The sequence below is a fragment of the Mirounga leonina genome, unplaced genomic scaffold, assembly GCF_011800145.1.
Source record: "Mirounga leonina isolate KUSES-001 unplaced genomic scaffold, KU_Mleo_1.0 Mir_91, whole genome shotgun sequence".
NCBI classification, from domain to species: domain Eukaryota; kingdom Metazoa; phylum Chordata; class Mammalia; order Carnivora; family Phocidae; genus Mirounga; species Mirounga leonina.
Window position 1 is genome coordinate 17,485,504 of NW_023270839.1, and position 17,804 is coordinate 17,503,307.

General features: G+C 58.3%; 1 protein-coding gene across 1 annotated transcript; it reads right to left on the minus strand.

Annotated features, from left to right (window-relative positions):
• Positions 1–4,266: 4,266 nt before the first annotated feature.
• On the minus strand, positions 4,267–9,918 carry CCDC9B (coiled-coil domain containing 9B). Its single transcript, XM_034993786.1, has 11 exons — positions 9,773–9,918; positions 8,838–8,951; positions 8,456–8,563; positions 7,679–7,831; positions 7,462–7,587; positions 6,634–6,833; positions 6,278–6,336; positions 5,614–5,667; positions 5,416–5,515; positions 4,887–4,929; positions 4,267–4,803 (listed from the first exon to the last, which is right to left on the minus strand). The coding sequence occupies exons 1-11, from the start codon at positions 9,782–9,784 to the stop codon at positions 4,267–4,269; spliced, it is 1,506 nt and encodes a 501-aa protein (XP_034849677.1). The 5' UTR covers positions 9,785–9,918.
• Between the last annotated feature and the right edge of the window lie 7,886 nt (positions 9,919–17,804).

Below are 17,804 nucleotides of genomic sequence, written 5' to 3' on the forward strand. Positions count from 1 at the left end.
CAGCTAATCTCCCTGCCTTCCCAGCCTCGGGTTCTCGCCTCGGTGAGGTTGTGGTCACCCAGGGGCAGCCCTCACTCAGAAAGAGCTGCTTGCTGGGGTCTGTGCATACTGATAAGTGACTGGAGAGGCAGAGTGAAGTGGTATCTTTAGTTTCTCCTATTCCCTTGACCCCCCCTTCCTGACCAAGTCCCCAGAATAAAAAGAGATAGATAGTCACATGGGGATTGTAGCCATTTCCTTTATGGTTTTTTTTTTTTCGGGGGGGGGCATGGGGGGTGGCTAGTACCATCTTTTCCTGTTTTTTCCTTTTTTTTTTTAAGATTTTATTTTTTTATTTGAGAACGAGAAAGAGAGAGAGTGAGAGAGAGCAAGCATGAGCAGGGGGAGGGGCAGAGAGAGAGGGAGAAGCAGACTCCCCACTGAGCAGGGAGCCTGATGTGGGGCTCAATCCCAGGACCCTGAGATTATGACCTGAGCCAAAGGCAGATGCTAAACTGACTGAGCCACCCAGGCACCCCCATCTTTTCCTGTTACTCCTGTCCCTGAGGCCAGGGTTGGGACTGGAGTTGACTGGTGGTCAAACTCTCCAAACTTGTGCCTAATTAGACAGCTAGGGATTCCCCAGTTACCTGTCCCTTGACCATAGGAAAATACAGTCATCCTGCTCATTTGGGCGAAAAAACCTTAACTCTGGGAGGCATAGAGCAAACCCCACCAGGGAGGTTTGATTCTGGGGAAAATAATAAGCAAAGACTGTGGTGGAGTCCATGAGATTACCACTGGTGTTAATGGAATAAACGAGGAAACGCTGAGTTAGGTAAGTTGGTGTGTGGACTTAAGGGAAATGCTGAGGGCAAAGAATACCCCAGTAAGAGCAGGGTCACTTTGTGAGGCCCTTAACTCCAGTCGACTCCCCCAGGTGAATAAAGGAAGCTCACTGCCCTAGAAGGCTGAGTAAACTTTACAAACCATCCCTTATTTCCCTGAAGTGTACCAACCCCAGTGATGATCAACCAAAAGAGGAGGTAAAGGAGAAAATCGAAAACAAAGTAGACAGAGATCAAACCAAATAGCTACTTCATTTATTCAACACATTTGACTGAGTGCCAGGCTACTGTTCATAGAGTGCCTACTTAGTGGGCGGGGCATGTTTTGCATACTCTTTAATTTTCTTGACAACACTTCAAGGCTGTTACTGGCCCCATTTTGCAGATAAGGAAACTGAGGCTTTGGGGGGTTAACTTGATCAAGGTCGCCCAGCTAGCTGATGACAGACTTAGGTTAAGATTCAGTCTGTTGGACTCCAAGGCCCATGTCTATTCCACTACCATGCTGCCAGTCCTCCAAAAACATACCTCCCTTGCAATCTGGTCTGCTGCTCCCTTCTGCCCAGGTGATAGGGGCTCAGGACAGAGCTATCTTCTGCCCTTTCCACCCTCCTTGTTATGAGGCCTTAAGTCAAGCTGTCCTCTCCCTACTCTGCAGAAAGCTTCCTTCTCTGTTCCTCCAGCTCTGTGCCTGGGTTCCTTAGAGCTCTGTCTCATGAAGAACTTCCCATCTTTGAGGAGAGTCTTGTCAGTTGGTTGGAGAAGAGGTTCTGAGAGGAAGTCTCCCAGCCAGGCCTTTAAACAAGGGAGCCAGGAATTGCTACAACCAGGCTTCCGTGACCCTGAGGTTTGTGGAGGGGTATCCACGCTTCCCTCCTGCTCCATAGCTGGTTCCATCTGAGGGGAGGAGGGTGGCCACCGTAGCTGCTGGCTCCCTTATCCTGAAGAAGGGCTCCCCCTTTTTTTGAGAAAAGCTCAGTGATACTTGCCTGACATTACAGTCTTCCTACGGGGAAGATGTCCTGGGCCAGTCTCCACACTCTCCAACCCCTAGTGACTCCCAGGACAGCCTGGGAGAGAAGCCCTCTTTCTCGATAGCCCTTCATAACCCAGCTTTCTCTCCTGCTTAGGTCCTGTTGTGAGGGCTGAACCAGAGTTCTGCCCGAATGCTATATCCCCATCCCACAGTCAAACATACCTTGGCCTACACTCCCTAATGAAGGCCCATCTGTACAGTTGGTAGCACTGGGGGGTTGGGGAGTAGTTGGTGAATCTTAGAATTCAAATTCTTGATCATGATTATTTTTGGAGACATCTGAATTCAAGGGCTCTGCCTGAATCTGCTCTTCCCCAGCTCCATCCTTTGGGTCATGGGTCAAGTCCAGGGTCATGCTCCAAGTGCATCTATGGATGACTGGAGGGCAAGAGGAAACTTGAGCTTGGAGTCATTCACCTTTACCTATTCATGTCTCACAGGGGTCTTCTTCCCACGTGCATAAGAATATTCCCAAGCCTTTTCAAAATTCCTCTAATCAACCCCAAACCAACCTCTTCCACCCCTTCACCTCATGCCATTCCCAACCAACTTCCTCACTCCCCACTACAGGAAGTTGGCACCACCCACTCACTGGCCTCTCAAGTGTCTTCCCAGGTGCCTCAGCTTTCCACCCGACTCCGAAGCCAGGAAGCTCCCACCTGGCGGGGGCGGCCCTTGCCGGGTCCCCCATACAGCCAGCAATGAGTCCTCAGAGTCTAGAATCTGTCTGCCCCTAGCCCTCCGTAGATTCTAGTCCAAACCCTTGCTACTCAGCCTGTGGTCCAGAAACCAGCAGCCCAGGTGTCACCAGGAGCCTAGTAGAAATGCACATTTCCAGGCCCACCGCAGACCTACTGAACTAGAATCTGCATTACTCTGCACCCTCACGTGTAAGGAGCACACTGATCTGCTGACAAAACACCCCGTCCTCACGCTTCCTGAGTAGAGGGGGTGGAGGGTGGAGCAGGAACCATTGAGGAAGCCCCAGCTGTGACCCCACAGTTTAGCCCTCACTGACAAGGGAGCATCCTTGGGGATGATCTAGACACTCCCTAGAGAAACCAGAGAGGCTGGGGAGGCCCGGGATGCTCAGCCGAGAGGAAGAGCCCCCGCAGGGCCAAAGAGGAGGGGAGCAGAGGGGGCCACAGGGGGAGAGCCACGCGTGGTGAGGGAGGAAGGGGCACCTGCCTTTTCGAGCAGAGGTGAGATGGTTCTCTCTGGGCTCCTACCACCGTCGCCAGCTCCCGCCAGGCTCTGCCAGCCAAGAGCGGCTCCTGCTGTGCGGCCTGGGGCTGCGGGAGGACTGGGTTTCTCCCTCCCTCTTGCTGGCGGAGACATCATCGCCCACCGGCCGCACTGCCGCTAGTGGGTGCTCAGGAAATGTTTGTTGAATCGAATAATTCACCAGCCGTGGGCCTCGGGGGAGGGGCGGGGACGGAGACTAAGTAGGAAAGACGCCTCCCGAAGTTGTACTGAGCTAGAGTCACTTTCTCTGTCCCTTGTCTGAGTCCTTGCTTTGGCGTGCCCGCGGTGCAGGGGAGGTGGGGGGGGGGCGGGTAGGAGATGGCAGGAAATGGCCCCGGGCTACCCCCTGCACCCCGATGATGCTGTCTTGAGGGTACACTTGCTGTCTGACCTGGGTGTGGGGGAGGGTATCCCTGATGATGAGCTCGCCACCCTCCTGTGGGGAGAAGAGGCTGCCCTCTCCCCACCCCACCCCAGGCCGTTTCAGAGAGGAGCCCTTTCCAGGGACCCTCTCTTTTGCGGAGGAAACCTGAGCTCTGCTCTTCTGTCCCCAGCTCAGTCCCTACCTGCTGTGGCCTCCCTTCCTTCGAGGCTCAGCCTCCTCTTCCAGAAAGGCTAGAGGCTGCCAGCTGATGGCTGAGATTCCCCTGCTTGGGCCATCCTGGGAGTTTGGGTCTGTGTGTCCCCTGGGTGCGAGGCAGAGGCAGGGGAAGGGGCTCAGGCCTGGACTGGTCCTGCCAGCTACCGAGGCTGCCTGCACCTGAAGAGGCAAAGCCGCAACTGGAAAGAGAAGCCAGGCCTCGGGGGTGACAGAGGCCAGGAGAGCTAGGTGCCGAGTGCTTCTAAGCCTCCAGTTCTTGCCATGGCAGGGAAGCTTGTGGCCTCGGTGGCAATGGACCCAGGACAGGGCTCAACAGCCTCAGAGACCAGGGGTGGCATAGGAATACACCAGGAGCTTTACCTGCAGGTAAAAACACACCTATGCACGGGATGTGCCCATGAGGGGCAAGGAAGGACAGCTCCTTGCCCTCCCAGTGTCACCCCACTAGAGAGTTTGCCCAGCTGCTCAGACCGCCACAAGCCACCAGCATCCAGATACTCATCGCACGCAAGAGTCCTGCCTGCGTTCTTCCCTCCTCCTCTCCCCAGCCTGGCTCCTCAGCATCTTCCTGCAGGGCCAGGCCGTCCTGTCCTGCTTCTCACACCTCCTGGGCCCCTTGCCCTTTGGCTCATTCCTCTGGGGGGCCTGCTTCGTTGTGCCAAGCCCTGCTGGGCCCCAGGCTTGCCAGACCTGTCTTCTCTGGGCTCTAGTGGCCCTGCTCCTTGTGGCTCAGAACAAGTCTGTACTTCCGGCTCAGCCTGGGGGTCACTCCACCCCAGGAGCTGCTCGGAGCCATCCGGCGAGGACACAGGGTTCTCCTGGGCCCCGGGCCTTGAAGTGAGCGTGCACATACTCTCCCTGGACCCGGGGCTACTGGCCCCTCCTAGAGAAAGGTCAAGGGGAACCAAGTCTGTGCTTTGTGGAGAGCCAGGGACTGGACTGGCTGTGGAGTCTCCTGACTCCCTTTTTGGGCCCCCTGGGGATCCTGGGGCTGGGCTGGTTGCTGGGGCACTTGTGGGTCGGCCCAGCTCCATCCTGCTCTGCTTCTGTGAATGCTCCTCCTCACTCCGAGTCTCTCTGGTACTTTGGCTTCCCTGAAACAAGACATTGGCCCTGCTGGCTGGCGGATTCAGAGCTCATGTCCCTAGCCCGCCCCATCCTGTTCCCAAGCACCCACCTCCTGGCTCTCCAGCTCCTCCTTGTCTTCCTTCGTTTCCCACCTGTAGGAACACAGCACGTGGCAGGCCCTGCTCCCACCCACCGCCCTTCACATCCGTGGCTCGGTAGCCAGTGGCCCCTGTTCCCAGGGAGCAGCCAGAGCTGGAACAAGGCCCCAGGAGGCATCCCTTCCAGCCTGACCTTGTTCCCCAGCCAGCCATTTCCTCTGAACACCACCCACTTCAGCGCCATCCCAGGTCCCCAGCTGCTGTTTGTGGCCAAGCCCGCAGCACCTCGAGTTCCGTGGGGACTCTGGATGTGTCCCTGCCTGCACTGCCTGGGAAAGGCATGCCCAACTTCCCCGGGGGGCAAGGCAACTGCTGTAATTACTGCCGGCCTCCCCACCCCCAACCTCATTAACCTGCCTCCAGGCAGCCCCAAGGGCTGGAGCGGACACCTGGACCAGTGCTGGGCCTGACCTCCCAGGGGCAAGGGAGATCCAGGAAGCCCAGATGCTCCCCCTGGTTTTGCCCGCTGCCACCTGTTACCTGCGGGCCCTGCCGGTCAGCCTGTCTGTCCCCCGGGCTTTGCTTCGTGTGGCCGACACCACTGAGGGTCTGCTGGGTTGCCCACCCCGAGTAGTACCACCTGCAAGAGATGGTCCACAAATTAAGGAGAGAAGAGGGTCATGGCAGCCCAGCTCCTTCACCAGCTCATGCGACCCTGCTCCTTCTCTCCCAACTCACCTTTACCATCAAGGGACAGTGGTGGGGGTTGTGACTTCCGGTGGCTCCTGGGACCTAAGTGAGGCAAAGGAAATGGAGAAAGAGTGGGGTGATAAAGGATCCAAAGCAGTCACACCAGTCTTCCAGGACTGGGAAGCTGTCAGTTTTTCTCTTGGTCCAGGTGTGGATCTTCTGACTCCCCAAAAGATCCCGGGTCTGGGGATCAAGAGGGCTGAGTCTCTGTGCTCCCTTTGCCATTCCTGGCTAGGCAGCTGGTGGAGTCTCTCCAGCCCCAGCTTCCTCATGTGTAAAACCAAGGGGACTAGCCATTCTAAAAGCTCCGTTCCTGTAACAGGCCAGGGGCAGGGAAACGAGCTTTCACCCATGAGGGACCAACTTCAAAAGGATCCCAGTGCAGACTTCTTGTGAGCCTCCTCCCCAGACCTTCTGGGGCCAGAACCCAGGGGAGGAGCTGTGGGTTTGGAGGGTGGGGAGGTGCCCTGCTCTGATAATGAGGGAGAGGAAGTAAGATGTTCTTCCATGCCTCCTTCCAGCTCCAAAAATAAGTGGCACACCAAGAGACAGAGAAAGGAGAGGAAGCACTGCGGGGGGGGGGGGGGGGGGGGGAGAGGGGGCTGTGATAAAAGCCAAGGAGGGAAAGGGGGTGAGGTGGGTCTTGGCTCACCCCTGGTGCTGCCCACCCTGGCTGGACCCTCTTCCCAAGGCTTGCCGGAGTCCTGTAGCCTGTGGAGCCAGAAGGTCAGGCTTCTTTGGGGTGGACACAAGCTACAGCAAGACCCACGAAGCCACTGCCTCCCCCAGCCCCAACCCCAGAACCGACGGCAACAAGATGATGGTGGGCCCAAGAAAATGGGGGACCCGGTGCCCACCCTGAGCCCAAGTCCCCACCACAGGGCCCGGGCAGACCCTTAACCACCCTGGAGAGGGTCCCACCAGCCCTCCAAGAAGCATCCACAGTTAGTCCTACCCCAAGCCCCACAAGCATGTCAGTCCAACGAGCTGCCCAGCCCTGCCACCCACGTGGGCTTGGCCTTGTCCAGGTCCCATGGGCGGCGCCAGTCACCCTGTGCGTCTCTATGCCTGGCCACGCGGGCCAGGTCGATCTGCTCCCGCTCCTGCTTCCACTGGGCATAGTCCCAGCCCACCTCCACGGGTCCCCCCATGGGCCGGTGGGGAACTGGGCCTGGGACCAGGCCTGGACTCTGGGGCTCCCGAGCACCCTGCAAGGAGAAGACACTCAGCACCATGGGGAAGAAGCAGGAAGCCTTGGACTTGGAGTGGAAATCTGGATATTACCAACCCCTGCCCCTCAAGGTTTTGACATCCCCATCTGAAAATGAAATCCGTTCCATCTCTGACACGTTCGTTCACCATAGGCACGGTTTCCACCCCCTTGTTAGCTGTGTCTTTGGGGCAAGTTACTTAACCTCTCTGTGTATCATTTCCTCATCTGTAGAATGGGGCTAATAATAGCGCCTATCCACTGGGTCATTGCAGGGGTGTGTGGACAGGCCCAGAGTGGAGAGGCACCCAGCCGCAGTGAGCAAGAGCCAGGACTGGGGGCTGCTGCCACCTAGAGGTCACACCTGGCACATGGCCCACCCCAAGGCCCCCACCTGCTCGCCATCAGAGATCCAGTTAGGGTAAGGGGCTGACCTCTGACATACCCCATCAGGGTAAGGCCCGCCCAACGTGGAGACTGGCCAGAGAAAGGAAGAAAGAGTGGGAATTCTTGCTGGTGCTGCCTGGGCCATGTCCCCAGAGATAGGGGACATAAGTGACAGCTTCTCCGCCTCCCCCAAATGATGACTGCCACTTTCACGTCCCTGTTCCCTCTTGAAGATGTACTTTCCGTGCAGAATCCGAGCTGATGGCCATCTGCATGGAGGGGGTCCGGCCCAAGCCCCTTCCACGTGACCCCTCTGCGCCCTGGTTCCTTGCTCTGGTGGGCTTCTCACTTACGATCCGTTTGGCCTGGGGGGAGGCGGGATGGGCAGTGTGGCACGGCCTGGTAAGAAGAGGCTGCTGGCCTGATTCCTGGGTTTCCCCCACCCACCCTGCTCACCTCAGCTTTGTTTTCCATGGTCACAGCCAGCTCTACCCGTTCCCCCAGGCAGAAAGTACCAGTGTGGTCCTCCACCTCCTCATCCTCAAGCATCTCATCGGCTGCTCCAGGTCTGAGGGGTCTTGCCCAGTTCCGGCTGACCACCCGCTTCCCCTGCAGAATGAGATGTCGTGCCCTCAGACCACATGGCCAGTGCTGAGCAGGAGCTGGGGACGGAGTCCCCTGGGAGGTTCCCCAGGCTGGGTTCCAGCCCTGGCCCTCCCTGGAATGCCCACAGAGGAGCTGATTCCGTGGGGCATTCACATGCCAGTGGCATGAGGTTATCCAGGGACCGGGGCCACCCCGGGGTCCAAGATGCCACAGCAGCCTGTCATCTCTGAGCTGGGAAATCCAGAGCACTCAGACAATGGGGCTTTGTCCCTCAGACAGTGCTCCTGGCATTCAGCCCCCCTTCTCTGTCCCTCTAGGGTTGGGGGTTTAGGAATGGCCTGTGATTTGGAGCATAGGTACAGGGCTGCGGGGCCCCTAACTTTCACATTCACCTGGAAAAGGGCATGAGGAGGATTCTATCTGGTGGCCTTTCAGCTGTGGCCCTTTGGGGTCAGAGGGACCGCAGTGGGCTGGGCGGCCTCAGGCTGGGAGCTGAAGGGTGAGCCCCAGAACTGGAAGTGGAGGAAACAGAGGAGCGGGAACGGTTGTCCTTCCCAGACATGGGCTGGGCCTCCGGCACCTCACCACCCTCTCTCCCTGCAGGGGGGGCGGGGTGGGGGGGCTTACGCCGGGGACCTGGCTGATAGTGACAGTGAGCCCATCGGGTCGGAGGAATTCCGCTGTGGTCACGGCCATGTCCCCCTGCTCCGCCTGCCGCCGGTCTTCCTGGATCTCCTGCGGGAGGGCCCGGGGTCAGCACAGGCCATGGCCCCCCAGACGCACACAGACAGGCCTACACAGAGAGACACCAGTGGGACCACCAGGGGGCAGAGGCACCGCATCACAGCGTCCCCGAGAGCCTCACAGACTTTCCGAGATGGACCACACCACCATAACTCTGGCCCCAGGCCTAGCACCTGCAGGGAAAGACCACGGTGCAGGGGTCTGGGGGTCAGACAGGCAGTGCCAACCCAGCTGGTCCTCCCGGCCCCCGTCACGACCCACTCACCTGGTACCTGCGTAGTAAGGCCTGGTTCTTCTTTCGAAGGGCAACGATCCTCCGATCCAGCTCAGCATCCTTCTCTTCCTGCCTGCTCATGGGTGACTCGGCTCCGTGAGGCCCCTGCAGAGGGCCGGTTGTGGGGGTGGGGGGGCAAGCTCCTGACTGCTGGGCCCATCCCTTATCAGGCCCCTAACTTTGACATTCACCTGAGAAGCATATTCTTACCACGAATGGACCCCGGCCCCAGAGCTAGGCTCACAAGGGGAGATGGCACGTGGAAGGCCCCAAGTCCCCACCCTCCTGGGCTTCTCTGCCTGTCTCTCTGCCTCCTCAGGGGCTCAGGTCAGGGCCTTATACCCAGGCCTGCAGCTCCCAGCAGTGGGCTGCCCCTCCCCCCGGGCCCTCCAGGGAGCTCCACTGCTGAGCAGAGCCTGGAATGAGAGTTATAAATGGCTCTGGCAGCGGAACCTGCCGTGACTGGGAAGTTGCCAGGGGATTCAGGAGGTCGAGGGGGGGAGCCGCTCGGCTCCCAGGCCCAGAACCACAGGAAAAAGAGAGGCCCCAGCTGTGTCCTGGGCTCCCAGGCCCTGGGCCCCACTCCCCAGGCTTGTGCCCAGCCTGTGGGAAAGAGCGGCTCCCACGAGCCTGGCCTCTCCAGGTCTGGAGAGACAGCCAGTCCCGTGGGCGGGCCCAGCCGGGGAGCCACCCTAAGCAAGCCAGGCCTCTGCCCCGAGACCCCAGGTCTCTCCCTGTCTGGCCGCAGGGTCTCCATTGCAGCCAGTGCCCCTGCCCAGCCCCCCACCGGCCTAGGCACAGCCCTCGTCCTCCCAGGCCCAGCTGTCCCCAGCTGTCCCCAGCTGCCCCCGGAGCGTGAGGGCCTGGTGTCCCAGCCTCCGCCCCAGCCCCAAGAAGCCCCCCGCCAAAGGTGAGGTGCCACTCACAGCTGAGTGCATGGCAACAGTGGGCACCAAGAGAATTCCAGAGCAGCCCCGGGGGAGCCAGGGCAGGAGGGAAGCCGGAGCGCCGAGCCTACGGAGCCGGAGCCGGGCCTCTGCTGGCCTCTCCCTGCCGGCTTCACTGCTCAGCCCACGAGATCATGTTGTGATTACAAAAGACTCCTCTGGGCTCCCAGCCAGGAATGCGCACCGCCACCCCCACCCATCCACTCTCAGAGGGCAAGGACCAGGGCGCTGGCCCTGCCCAGCACCTCTCCCAGCCCGGCCCAGCGTCCCCAGAGACACAGGCAGGAGCCTCTCTCTGTTGGGTTGAGCCCACACAGGGGGCCTGGCTGCCCCAGGCCCTGCCTTCTCTGAGGCCCTATGCCCAGCCGAGCCCCAGCCTGCACCTACCTGCAGATGGACGGGCAGCCAGCATAAGCCTCCATCCCTCCCAATAGTGAAGAAAGGCCTACAGGGTGCAGCTGAGCCCCTCAGCCATCCTAGTCTGAGGGCCCCCACCTCAAATGAGCCTCCCTTTACCGTCCTTATTAGCTCAGGTTTAGCTCATTTGAAGGCATTGAGAAGCTTACCTCCCCTAGGCCACCAAATACAACTACATACCCGAAATAACACCATTAGCCGTTCCTTTAGGTTGAACATTGTCTTCCCTGTGTTTTAAAGCCCAGCCACTTCTGAGAGGCTCAGCTGTTCAAGTCTCCCCTCGGTGTGGGGAACTGGGCCCTCCTGCAGGGCCCATGCTACCGCAGCTCCGAGTCGGCCACCAGCCCTCCCCACTCAGGGTCCTCACTCCGGGCCCTTCCTGGCCTTGCTCTCCACGTCTGGCCTTTCAGCCTCTCCCACCCCGAGAAAAGAAGCAGCCTTTCTCAGGAAAATCTCTCCCCAGTTCTTCCCAATACAGCTGAGGCTGGTCCCTCTGCCCAGGGGAGCAGCTTGCCTGGTGATCCCACTCTGGGAGCCTCCAGGAGCTGGGGCTTGGGGTGCTGGGGGGGGGGTCTCTGTATCAGGGGTACCTGTGGTCTCCTTTTTTTTTTTTTTTAAGATTTATTTATTTATTTGAGAGAGCGAGAATGAGAGAGAGCACATGAGAGGGGGGAGGGTCAGAGGGAGCAGCAGACTCCCCGCCGAGCAGGGAGCCGGATGCGGGACTCGATCCCGGGACTCCAGGATCACGACCTGAGCCGAAGGCAGTCGCTTAACCAACTGAGCCACCCAGGCACCCCCTGTGGTCTCCTTTAATAGCTATGAGGCCCCAACCTCCAAGCCCTAAAGGGAGGGTCAGAGGTCACTGCATCCCCCACATCCCTGATTGCCCAGGCCTCAGTTTCCCTAATTCCATGCTCTGTCTCCAGAGCAGAAAGCCCCACTGCTCTCTCCTTCCTCCCCAGACCAGCCCAGTCAGCCAGGGTTTCAATCTCTGTTCCCCTTGAACCGTGTCTTCCTGCCACCCTCCCACCCCCTCCACCGTCAGCCTCTTTCCTGGCCAGGCCTTCACACAGTACCCCTGGCCCCACACCCAGTCTCCACGGCTCCAGAGTTCCCATCCTGCTTGGAAATGCCACCACACTCTCTCTTCCTTTCCTGCCGGATATTCCCCCTGAGTCAGACTCCCAGCAATGGTGATACACCCAGGCTCCTCTCCCTGAGCCAATCTCTGTCTCTCTGTCCTTCTCCCACCCTCTCTGCATACTGCCTGAAACAGGTTGCTGAGTTCCAGCCTAGCCCCCGGAAGGCCAGAGGCAGGGCCCTGGTGGGGTGGCAGCCCAGCTTCCCACCACCTGCCCTACAATGTGTTGTTGGAACTGGGAGGCCTGCCCAGCACCAGCCTGGGATGGGGAGATGCACCAGCTGAGACCTAATGTTCTCCATCATCTTTGGAACCCAGGCTCCCCAACCAGGCCTGGGGCAGTGGGGTGTAGCTACAGGAGGCTACAGGGGCAAGGCCAGGTCAGCTGTGCTCCTCACTCCTGTTCCCAACTCTGTTGGGGCGGGACAGCTGCAGGGGAACAGGAGGCCTGGGTAGCAATCCAGCTGTCTCATAGGGTGGGCGACCCGGCTCTTCTGGAAGGGCCTGCAGGCAGAGACTCTCCTAACCCAGTGACAAAGGCCTCGGGGCCCATCAGGCTGCAGCCCCACGTGCCCAGGACAAACCAGTGATCAGATAGGACCCCACAGTCGCTGGCCCCTCCCTTCCCAAGTGTTACACAGTATGTCATACCTCAGAGCAGCCCCTACATTCTCCTATATTCTCCAGAGTCCAGGATGTGTTTATCTGCTACCCCACCGGACAGAGGCTCTCTGAGGACAGAAATGGTGAGCCAAGTGCCTCCAGATCCCCAGGGCCTGGCACAGTGCCCTCATACACCACAGACCCTGAGGTGCCTGGGTGGCTCAGTCGGTTAAGCGTCTGCCTTCAGCTCAGGTCATGATCTCAGGGTCCTGGGATCGAGCCCCACGTCGGGCTCCCTGCTCGGTGGCGAGTCTGCTTCTCCCTCTCCCTCTGCTGCTCCCCCTGCTTGTGCTCTCTCTCTCTCTCTCAAATAAATAAATAAAATCTTTTTTTTTTTTTTTTAAGATTTTATTTATTTATTCATGAGAGACAGAGAGAGAGAGAGGCAGAGGGAGAAGCAGGCTCCCAAGGAGCAGGGAGCCCGATGCGGGACTCGATCCCAGGACCCTGGGATCATGACCTGAGCCGAAGGCAGACGCTTAACCATCTGAGCCACCCAGGCGCCCTAAATAAATAAAATCTTAAAAAAATAATAAAAATAAATAAACCATAGATGCTCCCTCAGCACTTGCAGAGCAAATACATGCGTGAATAAGCCATGCTGTCCTGTGCAGGCCTGTAGGTATTCTACGCATATGCTTTCACCGCCTTTCTGCACCCAGAACACACGCAGCCTGAGGCCGGCGGCAGCAGCGAGGGCCCCTACAAAGTGTAAAGGCCGCTGTCTGGGGAAGGTAGCGGGGAGACCACGTGTCTGTTACTCCCTGCCACCACTAGAGGACAGCAGAGTCACAAAGCCTGATGAAGTGGGGGTGCTCTTTCCCTTCTTCCCTCGGCTCCCCAGCTCCTCTCCCTCTGAGTCTCTCTAATCCCCAGACTAGAGAACTCCTAGCTCGGCCAGAGCAGAGAAGCGATACAGTTGTAGAAGCCTCATTTTACTGGGGTGCCTGGGTGGCTCAGTTGGTTAAGCGACTGCTTTCAGCTCAGGTCATGATCCTGGAGTTCCGGGATCGAGTCCCGGGATCGAGTCCCGGGATCGAGTCCCACATAGGGCTCCCTGCTCAGCGGGGAGTCTGCTTCTCCCTCTGACCCTCCCCCATCTCATGCTCTCTCTCTATCTCATTCTCTCTCTCAAATAAATTATTAAAAAAAAAAAAAGAAGAAGCCTCATTTTACTGACGAGGAGGCCCAGAGAGGTAGCAGTATCGGCCCGGGGCACACAGCCTTTGCGTCACACCTGAGACCAGAAGCCAAGGCACCTGCCACCCAGCCAAGCACTCTCCTGCCCCACCCCACCCCCAGCTGCCCTCGGAAGCCTGTTTCCACAGCAACTTCACCCTGTGCCCTCGTCCTCTCTACCCTGAGGTGGACCCGTTGTCCTAGCACCTCAGCCATGGGTCCTGGTCACATCTCTTCCCTGGCTGGTCTCCCACCCTCTCAGGTGGCCTGCCAGCTGGGCCCACAGCCCCACACCGGGAGCTGACCATATTTGGGCGGTATTTGTGGTCTGTGGGTTACAGACCCCGAGCTCATCCTGAGGACAAGATGGCTGCAAGTCTGGGGATCCTCACTGAGGAGGAAAGAGGAGAGAGGTCTGCAGGGGAGGAAGGGACTCTCTGGACCACACACCGAGACTGGGAGCACAGACCTGAGAGAGGCCCCACTCATGGGCTTCATTCACTGCTTCCAGAATGGCTGCCCCTGCCCGTGGCTGATTAATAACATTTAAGCACTCCGGCCCTTGCCTGCCCTCAACCTCATCCTAATATGAGGCAGAGTGGGATGGGGGAGTCCCGATTAACTTGACCCTCACTGGCTATATGACTTAGCTAAGTCCCTTATCTCTCTGGTCCTCATCTGCAAAATGTGATGTACCTACTCCTCCGAGTCGTTGGCAGATGAAGTGAAATAACATGTGATATCCACATCTGGAACGATGTGCGACCCAGAGTAGAGGTCACCATAGTTTGCTTCTTGCCTCAGGTGAGCATGGGAGCTACGTTCTGGATGCTACCACTGACGCATCCTTTGAGGGGCCCCAAAGGCTGCCTCCTGCTAGCCTGCTGGGATCTGGACACACTGAAGCCCCCTGAAGTGTGAGGCTCACTTGTAACCTGGTGGGGAGATCCTGAGGCACCCCCTCAGCATCCTCTCTGAGCCTCCCTTCATGCTGACCCCTGGCTGCAAAGCCTGCAAGGCCAGCTTCCTGCCCCACGCCGACTGCTCCCCCACCCCCACCCCATGCCTGTCCCCTCTGAAGTCCCAGCTAGCGCTGGTGCTTCTGGAAGCAGCCTCTGTGCTTCACCTGCCTCTGTTCCAGCAGGGCAACAAGAGGGCCCAGTTCCGAGTTCACATCCCAGTGCCCGGGAACCATTCCTGGCGGGGGCCGAAACTTAGAGGTCACCAGTATCACGTTCCCAGCTCTGGGTGTGCGGATGAGTACTGAAGAGGATGGGCAAGGCTGGATCACATGAGCCAGAGAATAGGCAGGCGACCCTCCAAATGGGAAAGGTCAAGAGGGCGGCTTAAAGCCTCCTGGGTTTCCTTTCCTGCAAACCCATTCCCCATCAGGGCCAGTCCTGGCTCAAGAAACTGCTCTCCTGACTCCTCCTGGCCTGAGGTCTGTGTGGAAGCCTCTCAGGGCAGGCCAGACTATGCCTGGGTGGGGAGGACTCAGAGTACATGAGGTAGGGCAGAAGGGACAGGCCCTGGCCAGGCTCCAGCCTCTCCCGAGAACAGACATGCCAGAGCAGGGTGGGACTGAAGCCCTCTGAGGCATCAGGAGGCAGAAGGAAGGCTGCTCTGGGGACCCGCTCCTCCATTCTGCTTTCCAGGGCACACCCAAGGCTGGGACATCGCAAGATTTCCAGCTCTGGCGCGGCGGCGGTGAGAGATGAATCCTAGTGTGTGACTGAACCCCTGGGGTGTCCCTTTTTGGGGGCCCTTTTCTCCACCGTGAGTGCAAAGGTGACTCCCAGTGTAATTTTCCCAGGACCCAGGCCTGCCTCCCACCGCCAGCCCAGAGCTGCCCACCACCAGGAGCTGAGCGCTGCCCTGTCAGGTGCTCGCCCACCATATTAACGCGGCACCTACTGAATGCTCTCTCTGGCCCAGACGGTGAGGGAACCAAGAGGCGAGACCCCGACTCCACCTCCGAGGCACTTGCCAACACCAGGCTGCAGTTAGCCTGAGGCCAGGGCAGCACAGGGCTCAGGCCAACCAAGGAGTTTTCCAGGTGAGCTTCATGGGGATGAGCAGATTCAGCAAGGGGATGGTTGGGAGAGGGCATTCCATAAATGAGTCACGGGAAGCGGCCATGGCACAAACAGGAGGGTGTGTTCAGATCCTGGAGGGAGGGGCTGGGTCGGGCAGAGCAGTGGGGGTCCAGGGAAGAGTGAGCAGGGGGCCCTCGGGAGGCCTCAAGCAGTAGCATGGGGGTGGGCAAGGTGGGGAGGGGAGGAACCAAGACAGCATCGAGGACTCAGGCCTAGGGGTCCTCACGGATGTGGGGAGCAGGCCAGCTTTGCCCCCATGCACCCAGGGGGCTCTTGCCTCGGGGCAGGCAGAGAGATTGGAATGCTGGCACGGGACAGGCAGGCTCTGGCCCCCCCCACTTGCAGCGTACCACAAGGGCCTCCGAGGGGAGGGGGGGTGGGGGCATACCCTCTGGGCATAGGGGGAAAGTCTGGCAAGGTTTTGAGGAGTAGAAAGAAGAACAGAGGCCCAAGAGAAGGCAGAAGGATTGTTGAGCCGGCCTGTCCCACTGAGACAGGGAAGGGCCTTTGGAATGGCCAAGTGCATCACCCAGCCTGGTGGCTTTAAGACAGGGAAAGAACAGGGCGCCTGGGTGGTTCAGTTGGTTAAGCGACTGCCTTCGGCTCAGGTCATGATCCTGGAGTCCCGGGATCGAGTCCCGCATCGGGCTCCCTGCTCGGCAGGGAGTCTGCTTCTCCCTCTGACCCTCCCCCCTCTCATGCTCTCTCTCTCATTCTCTCTCAAATAAATAAATAAAATCTTTAAAAAAAAAAAAAAAAGACAGGGAAAGAACAGCCTGGGTGAAAGAGAATGTGTTGTAATGCCTGGGACACCATGGTCACCACAGGGAAGAGGAAGCATCCTCGGGGCGGGGTGGGGAGAGAAGTGGGGTGACCAATTGTCCTGGCTTGCCTGGAACTGACCCCGTTTGAGCACTGAAAGTCCTGCATCCAGAACACTCCTCGGTCCTAGGCAAACCTGGATGTTTGGTCACCTTAGGGGGAAGGAGGGTACTACAAGAGGCTAGAGCAAAGAGGGAATGTCGTGGGAGCCTCTCAGTAAAATACTCAGTGATGCCAGAAGCCAAAAATGGTGACGTGTCCAGCAGGAAGACCCCAGGGTGAGCAAGGGCAGGAATGATGAGGCCAGGAAGACAGTAGGTCATCGGGGCTAATCCTGGCAATAATAAGAAACACCATGTTGGGGCACCTGGGTGGCTCAATTGGTTAAGTGTCCGACTCTTAATTTCAGCTCAGGTCACGATCTCAGGGTTGTGAGATGGAGTCCTGCACTGAGCTCTGAGCCTAGTATGGAGCCTGCTTAAGATTCTCTCTCTCCTCCTCCCCCAGCCTCTCCCCAACCATGCACACATGTTGGGGGCGGGGGGAGGGGACGTGCTCTCTCTCTCTCTAAAAAAAAAAAGAATACCGTGCACTTACATACAACCCTGCCAAAGGCCTTACACCTGTGATGTGATTTGATCTCATCAAACTTTGAAATCTGTGAATTAACTAGGGCAGGTGTTGTTAGCTCCTTTTTGGAGATCAGGGTCAGTGACCTGCCCAGGAGTCTCTGTGGTGGGGTGGGGGTGGGGGGGTCTCCCCAGGGCACCTTGCTGCATCAGTGAGGCCGATGCCTAGCCCTGCACACTCTCTCCAGCGCATGCCCAGGACCAGCCACCTTTGCCCTGTTGACATGAGAAAACTGTCCACCCAAATTGTGTAAAGACACCGGCTCTCGGGCACCTGGGTGGCTCAGTCGGTTAAGTGGCTGCCTTTGGCTCAGGTCATGGTCCCAGGGTCCTGGGATCGAGCCCCTGCTTCTCCCTCTCCCTCTGCCTGCCTCTCTGCCTACTTGTTCTCTGTCTCTCTATCTCTCTGTCAAATAAATAAATAAAATCTTTAAAAAAAAAAAAAGACGCCTGGCTCTCCTGCCTCCCTCCCCAAGCCACAGGGCAGCCCAGGGGCAGGGCGGTGCCTCGCTGGCTCTGCTGGCAGGGATTGAGGTCACAGAGAGTGACATCCTGCCTGCCTTCTTGGCCTTCACTGTCAGTCAGCACCCTCCCTGAGAACCCCCCCCCGCAGCCTCTATGGCGAGGGGAGACTCCCTTCCGCCTCTCCTCTCCCTGAGCCCAGCCTCTCCCCTCCCAGAAATGTCTCTTCTTGCTCCTCAGAGTCCTTTCTTCTCCACTCATGACTTTCTGGCAGGGAAGACCACCTCTCTCAGCCAGACAGTAAGTCCAAGCACTTGAACATTCACCAGTTTTTTTTAAGATTTTTTATTTATGAGAGAGAGAGAGAGAAAGCAAGAGCACACAAGCAGGGGGAGCGGCAGGCAGAGGGAGAAGCAGGCTTCCCGCTGAGCAGGGAGCCTGATGCGGGACTCGATGCCAGGAGCCTGATGCGGGACTCGATCCCAGGAGCCTGGGATCATGACTTGAGATGAAGCAGACGCTTAACCGACTGAGCCACCCAGGCGCCCCAAGTTCACCATTTCTAAGGCATTGTACCCAAGGAAGGAGCGGACACACCC